Here is an 8,081-nt window from a genome sequence, read left to right as displayed (position 1 = left end):
CCGCGGCACTGATAACCCCAAGTTTTGTTGAATGAATACCTCGTGAGATATTTTGTTTCAAAAACGCGTTACTTTTCCTCTAGATGTGAACTGGAATTGGCTCGAGTAAGTTATTCCATTGAAAAGGACGCAGCCTTTAAGCGCTTGCAGACGGTGCATCGGTATCATCAGACAACGTTCTCAATCTCTCTGAAATGATTTCAGAAACATGCTGTCGAAATTTGGAAAGGCTTAAACAAGCATGCAGCTTTCAAGGAACATTCTGTAACTTGATGCGATGTGGCGAGATTTAGAACATCGCAGAATTAGCTGACATGTCAGCCATAGCTCCAGTAGATATGCTGGAGTTTTTAATAATGAACTGCGTTACGTGGCGATATTGCTGGCTAGTTCTGGATGCTAACAGGAGGTGATGTGGAAGTTCAGCCTGGAGAAACGCCGACGTGATTGACAAAAGACAGCGCACTCTACTCATAGTAAGATTATGTGTGTGTGTGTGTGTGTGTGTGCGCGCGCGCACTTGTGTGTGTGATGGCAATTGGAACTTGCTACTACTATGCCTCAGTTGGTTGGTTTGGAATTCACCCGCCGTGGTGTTTTGTTTTGTAGCCAATTCAGTTTGAGATGCTTGCTGCTCGCCGTCCAATACGTCATGTGCACACGCAGTTGGTGTGGCGGTGGTGGCATTTGGGCAAAATGATACACTGCAATCTTACTGTCTATTTTTATGTGTGTCTGTGAGGGAGCGACTGCTACCTCTCTGTCAAGGATGTGTGCGTAACGAGCGGAGTGGAGATGATGAGGCACGAAGTCGGAAGTATCAAAAATAATTAGGCCTTTTTATTTACCTTTTCACCAGACATTACAAAATAAATGTGCACGTGGGCATCAAAACACATGGACAGGACACTTCTGGCAAACAAAATACGACAGTCTTCAAAATTACTTCTGCAGCATCAAAGTCTAACAGCACAACGCTCTGCTTACACCGATATGCAGCAGTTTTACGCGAAGCCACCTCCTACTGGTTACCAGGTGCTTCTCAATCAAAATCGCTCACATCAACGATTTGACTACGGCTTAAATACACCCATTTCCTAGGGCCAGCCAATTATTCACTAATTCAATTACTCACTCAACGCTGCATGACTAGACTAGCCTACTCGATTGGTCTCACAATTCCTTCCGACCATCGCCAAACAAAAACAGCCAGTTTAAACACAATACTCAAAACATAACCACATAGAACGCAGATTGCCCAAGTACACACTCATAATCGTCACAAATAATAAACATGACAAAATCCCCACACATTTCTCCTCCCAAAAGTCACTGATGGAATCCTGCCATTGACTGTGCGCGCCTCCGCCCATGGCCATGACAATGTTCGGAGAAAGTGTTTCATTGCGAGCGCAGGTGTGCGAGTGTGCGCGTGTACGAGTGTGTGCGCGTGTATTTTCGCTCGCCAAAGTCCCGACAGTTCAGTAAACACAAATGTTCATAAATACACCGTTCGTGAGTTTTAAAAATAGGCTAACTTAGCCAGTGAGAAGGGGGAGGGAAACTTCACCTTCTCACAGTGTCGTTGAACTTTGATCTGTGTTTGCCACTGCAATGGTCTGGGTAGAGAGAGAGAGAGAGAGAGAGAGAGAGAGAGAGAGAGAGAGAGAGAGAAGCCTTTGATGCCCATGTTTAATTGATTGATGTGCATGTGAAGATTGCAATGTTGAATATGTCAACATTGAATGCTGTCTAAATGTCTAAAGCAAAACTTGGCCCAAGCACATTATGTTCAAGAGGTCTTCTGACTGTTGTAGAGAGCTTAGTTTTTGAATTGTGTATCTGTGATACAGAAGATGCTGTGAGCTAAGCATCTCTAAGCAAGCCTATTAGGCTATTATTATTATTTTTCAAGGGGGGGTTACACACTTGGGTGGGCCGGTGGGCTGGTGGGCCGATGGGCCCCCTAGCTAACTTCGCCTTAGGCCCCCAAATTGCTAAGTCCGCCACTGATCAGAGGACAGCTGATCCACAACCGGAACAGGGAGACATTGGCAGGAAGACATTGCCTGGGCTTGCGGTGTCTCACCAGTGGCTTCAGCAGACACATCTGCACTGGAAGTCTCTGCTGGTGGGTCGGGCTGTGGCTTGCCGAAGTCAGCCAGCTCCAGGCACAGAAATTCCCTGAAGGATTTCTGGGTCAGCGGCGTCTCCCCCTGGGCCAGTGCGGTCTCCTTGTGCAGGATGAAGCTGTTCACAACCGCAATATCCACAAAGTGGAGGAACAGCTTCATGTACCACCTCCGTGTCTTGTGGGTCACGGTGTAGTACTTGATGAGGGCGTCACTCAAGTCCACTCCTCCCATGAACTTGTTGTACGCCTTCACCGGCTCCGGCACAGGGACTTCCCGAATGCTCCACGCGGCTGTGTTCCGGTCCTTGACTCGACGCTTCACGGTCTGCCCCCCGTAGGCCTTGTGGATGGTGGAACACATCGTGACGTCCCGGCTGTCCCTCCACTTCACGAACAGCAGTGGACCATCCCGAATCCAACGCAGCTCTCCACGGGCTGCATTCTTCGGCATGGCATTCCACTGTGTGCGCGGAAACCCGATCCTGTTCTCCCGGATCGTCCCACAGGCGCCATAGTTCATGCCATGGAGGTGGAGGAACAGCTTTGAGCTGGTGTAAAAGTTGTCCACATACACGTTGTACCCTGTGCCCAGGGACGGGACATGGACCAACTCTACAACAGCATCATAACTGAGGCCCTGCCCAGATGGTGCCCTTGCCTTCCCCTCATAAATCGAGAAGTGGCACGTATAGCCATTCGAGCTGTCAGCCAAGACAAACAGCTTGAACCCCCACTTTGTTGGCTTGTCCTTGCTGTACATCTTCATCCCGATCCGGGACTTGGTGCCTACCATCCTCTCATCCACTGAGAGGTTCTGGAGCGGGTGGAAGTAAGCCCTGCACGCCGTCAGGAGGTCATCATGCAGCGGCCTGAGGCGGCAGAGGCCATCGTGCCCAGGCTGGCCCTTCAGCTGATCATTTGCTGCATCAACAGCCGGGTCACTCATGTGAAGGGTTGAGAAGATTACCTCGTATCTGTACCCTGGCATGACGGATGCAGGGAAGGGAAAACTGTGAAGGCGGTCCTTCCTCCATCCGTCCCGCATCTCTGGCAACTTCATCAATCCCTTGTAGATGACCAATCCGATGAAGCGGTACATCTCCTCCGGCTCTATGTCGACCCACTTCCTCTTTCGTCCTTGTGCAGCCCTTTTTGCAGCATGGAGATTGGTATGCCTGCACAGGGTCCTAACCACGTCCTTGCTGAAAAACAATAAGAACAGGTCAAGCGGCCGGTAGTCTACCTGAGGGTCCAGCTGTGGTCCTGGAGGGCGCCTGGGTCGAAATGGCAACGGTGGAGGCTCCACGTCTTCACTCGTTGCATCACGCCAGAAGTCGGAGTCCTGCGGCGGTGGACCCAGGGATGCACGCTTCGCAGGACGGCTTGGCGTTGAGGCAGGGGCTTGTGAGGTGCGTTTACCACTCGTAGCACCACGGCTTGGTGGAGGAGGGCATGGAGTTGGAGCAGAGGCTTTTGAGGGGCGCTTACCACGCCTAGCACCACGACTAACTGGAGGAGGGCATGGAGTTGGAGCAGGGTGGAGATCACGGCGCCTGCCACTCATGCGCACACTGCTGGCAGCTGGAGGAGTTGGAGAGGCAGCTGGAGGAGTTGGAGAGGCAGCTGGAGGAGTTGGAGAGGCAGCTGGAGGAGTTGGAGAGGCAGCTGGAGGAGTTGGAGAGGCAGCTGGGTGTGGGGCAGTTGAAGTCCCTTCCAAAGGGTCATCAGATGTGTTCCCATCATCCGAGTCAGATGTCTCCTCACTGTATGAACAAGAGGATACACAACATTAATTATACTTTTATTTAGATGTAACAGTTTTTTTATAAATTACATTTTCATTTACATTACATTTTCAAAAAATTACATTTCATTTACCACTACATTACAGTGTATCCTGCAGTGAAACAAAGACAGACTGAAGAATAAATCATGGCTATATATTGACAGTATGAATTGCCATAACATATTGTAGTAAAGCAGGCTGCAGGACATGGGAGTGCACTGACAATGAATGTGACAGTTCATGCTTTTTTTTTTTTTTTTGCCTCACTGCTAATTGCATGTCAGCTGAATAAGTTGCCATTATCCATTTAGCTTGGCTACACCAACAAAATGCAAGTTATAGTATATTTATCATTACATTACAGTTAATCATATAGTTGCAGACATAAGCACTTTAGAATAAACTTACAAAGTAATGATAAACAGCATTGCCATTCAATACTGTAAATGGTAAAAGACATGGGAAACACTGACAGTGAACGCATTTTTCTTTCTGACTGCATGATTTGTGTATGTATTCATGTATGGAATCAATTAAATGTAATAAAATGTATTCTCACTATACTGCTGTCTAATATTCCTGTCAGTGTTTATATCTGGTGCGTTTTGCAGCGTCTGTACTGCTGGCACAATTACCACATGGGGACAATAAAGTTCTAAACTTTCATTCAGCAGCAGAATTATCACTTTCATTATGCAGTGACACAATTATGCCTTTCACGATACAGTGACAAAATGATCACTTACAAATCGAGGACGACATCTATGCCGTCCTCAAACGCCTGAAGCGCTGAGTCGGTACTGTCAGCTTCGGACACCGCATCATCCTCTGTCTCATTCCCGCCGTCATCAAAAAGTTGAGCGTGGATTTCGGCCAAAGTATACCGCTTCCTACCGCGTCCATCCATGATGTCTTCACAACACTCGACTCACAGAAAGCACAGACGACTCACACTCACAGGCAACACACACTTTTAGGGAGTACAAACCCGAAATTGCTGACGAGAAATGCTGCTCTACGATGCGTAAAGCAAGCAGAGTAGGCGGCAACTCCAATGTTGTTGTGACAACCAAAACCATGCGGCAGATACGCATGCCGTCAGAAACGTGAGGAATTCACCAATCGGGATGAATGACCAACCTACATTGTCAGAAGAAAGCATACTATTGGCTGGATTAGATGTCACTCAAGTTTGGGTGAGCGTTTGTGACCTCTCAGCCTATCTTGTCAACTACCAAAATAAAGGTTCACTACGAGACGCGTACAAGAATGCTGTGCTTAGGTGAAACAGACGTCTGCCTCTCCGTACACATTGCTCCACGCCAAAAAATAGCTCTGGAATATTACAGGGGACATCGTCAGCTTTTGATTCATGTGTAACAATAGATGACAACTTGAAGAAATGTGGTGAAAACATGTCAGAGAAGATGATGCAGCAAAGTGGATGTACACAAGGCACCATTCTTAGCGTCACATCGATCAAGCAAATAAACATCGTTTTGGACTATGGAAGCATACTGGATGGCTTATTGGCACAGTTTGAAGGTTGGTGACTTTATTTGTACCGTTTGTGTGTGGTAAAAATACATTTAAATGTGCCAACAGAGATCGTTTTTAACACTTAGCAACTTCCTATTCAAATGACTGGGAAATGCTAAGCTAGGTTCTTGCTAACAACTAAAGCCTGTTCTTGCTAACAACTGCATCAAAGTTGCCCAAATTTGATGGGCACCGAGTTGAAACTATACTAATAACGGGTAGTTGGTCAGTTTGGCTGGAAATTGGTCATAATAGAATATAACAACATGCGTCCTGTTGCAACTTGTTTTTTTTTAAACTGGGACCGTCGACGGGCCCGGAAGTGGGCGTGGTAGGTTAAGAGGTTAACAGTGTTGCTTAATATTTAGTTTATTTCTCAGCTTGTGGTATATACTCTGTTGCGTTTTAGAAGTTGCAACCGGGCTCGGTAACCTTGACATTACATCAGATTGTACTTTGTGTACTCTCTTATCCATGTCAACATACAGGCAATGGATAAAGGCGTAAGGTTATGGCATGGACAATTAAGAGTCATGCACATTCATGTAGGGCTGCACAACATATTGAAATTAATGGAAAATCGTGATTTAATCGTGATATCGGGATTGGGATTTCAATCGGGATTTAATCGTGGCAGTAGTGACCTCCCTTCCAGCGTCCTTGAAGCCAGAAGATGCTGACAGGCTGGTGTTGCTGGGCAAAAATCTGTAGGTCCGCCTAGGTTTCACACTCTATTGCCTTCTACATAATTATTACGATTCAGGTTTATTTTGTTCATACCTTATCAACTTCATTCTTACTATAAACTATATTTCATTTCATTTTGGATTTAAACTTACTATATACTATATTTCATTTCATTTTGGGATTTAAAATTAAATTCTGCAAAAAAGTCAGTCGACAATTGTTGTTCAATAATCATCATGATTTCGATTTTGATCCAAATAATCGTGATTATATATTTTTTTCATAATCGTGCAGCCCTACATCCATTCCACAGGTATTGTATTGTATTGTATATTTTGAATCTGCTACCTTCTGTTCACCCATAATCATGCTATGAGTATTACATTTCATTACATTACATTTCACTTAGCTGACGCTTTCATTTGTTCAAAGCGACTTACAGTTATTACTTTTCAGGGTATTGGTTACAGTCCCTGGAGCAATGTGGGGTTAGGTGCCTTGCTCAAGGGCACTTCAGCCACTAGGCCACGGCTGACCCTGAGTATTGAATTCGAACCTGCAACCTTATGATCTCAAAGCAGTTGCCAATGTTTTGCATCTGTTGGCCTGTGTGGAAGTCTGTTTTGCTCATGGGAGTCCTTAAGATTATGGCTGTTTACTAATTTACTCGTTATTCCTTGTAATGGAACAAAGTTATGCATGCTGATTTGCATTCATCTCTCTCTCACACACACACAGACACACAGACACACAGACACACACACACACACACACACACACACACACACACACACACACACACACACACACACACACACACACACACACACACACACACACACACACACACACACACAGTCAGTCCCATATATGTTGTGTCACGGCTGTGTTGTTCACAAGTGTAAATAGCATTCTGTCAACGCTGACAGATTCCGATCTTCACGGTAGCAATAGTAGCAAGCGAATAATTGTGTAATTACGCTTAAAACTATTTTAATTTGGAGTTATGAAGTGATTTCCTGTTCCGCGGCTGCCCTGATTGTCATCAAACATCAGCAAAAAAGCAATTACGTTGTGGTACACTGATAGTGCTTATTTGCGTCGGCTGGTAATTTAATTTGATTTCATTTGGTCGTGTGCGTAAAAGCCTGGTCCGAAAGGAACACACACACACACACAAACACACACACACACACACACATACACACACACACGTGCACGCAACTCTTGTTGAGTGGGAGTGAGGGAGAGAGAGAAGGTGGGATGGAGGGAGAGAGAGAAGGAGGGATCTGCTGAATGGCCTGGTTTCTTTGGAGAACCTGAAAAACACACTGCACACTACATTACACACACACGCACACACACACACACGCACACTACACTACACACACACACACACACACACACGCATGCACGTACACACACATTACACACACAAACACACACACACACACACACACACACACACACAGTCACACACACATTACACTACACTGCACTACACTACACACACTCACACGCACGCACACACACTACACGCACACGCACACACACACACTCCTTAAATCCCCAACGCCCTGCAGCCAGCTATTTACATTTTGAGCTTAGCTACCTTAGCTTTGTAGCCCTTCCAGAAGTCCCAAAAGCACAATGGCTGAGCTTGGCTGTGTGTGTGTGTGTGTGTGTGTGTGTGTGTGTGTGTGTGTGTGTGTGTGTGTGTGTGTGTGTGTGTGTGTGTGTGTGTGTGTGTGTGTGTGTGTGTGTGTGTGGTGTGTGTGTGTGTGTGTGTGTGTGTGTGTGTGTGTGTGTGTGTGTGTGTGTGTGTGTGTGTTTGTGTGTGTGTGTGAGTGTGTGTCCACTTGGCCTACCGTGTGTGTGTGTGTATGTGTGTGTGTACGTGTGTGTGTGTGTGTGTGTGTGTGTGTGTGTGTGTGT

At 46.2% G+C, this 8,081-nt stretch overlaps 1 protein-coding gene across 1 annotated transcript; it reads right to left on the bottom strand.

Moving 5' to 3' along the window:
* Window positions 1-1,997: 1,997 nt before the first annotated feature.
* LOC134444140 (piggyBac transposable element-derived protein 4-like) lies at window positions 1,998-4,827 on the bottom strand. Its single transcript, XM_063193575.1, has 2 exons — window positions 4,667-4,827; window positions 1,998-3,897 (listed from the first exon to the last, which is right to left on the bottom strand). Exons 1-2 carry the CDS (start codon window positions 4,825-4,827, stop codon window positions 1,998-2,000), a joined length of 2,061 nt encoding a protein of 686 aa, XP_063049645.1.
* Window positions 4,828-8,081: the final 3,254 nt, after the last annotated feature.

This window comes from Engraulis encrasicolus, unplaced genomic scaffold, assembly GCF_034702125.1.
Source record: "Engraulis encrasicolus isolate BLACKSEA-1 unplaced genomic scaffold, IST_EnEncr_1.0 scaffold_46_np1212, whole genome shotgun sequence".
NCBI classification, from domain to species: domain Eukaryota; kingdom Metazoa; phylum Chordata; class Actinopteri; order Clupeiformes; family Engraulidae; genus Engraulis; species Engraulis encrasicolus.
The sequence above is the reverse complement of the archived record's forward strand: the minus strand, read 5'-3'. Positions and strand labels throughout refer to the sequence as shown.

Coding starts and splice junctions, on each gene's coding strand:
- LOC134444140 (XM_063193575.1), bottom strand. CDS start 4,827: ATGGATGGACGCGGTAGGAAGCGGTATACTTTGGCCGAAATCCACGCT. Junction 3,898..4,666: donor ATAGATGTCGTCCTCGATTT/GTAAGTGATCAT, acceptor TTGTTCATACAG/TGAGGAGACATCTGACTCGG.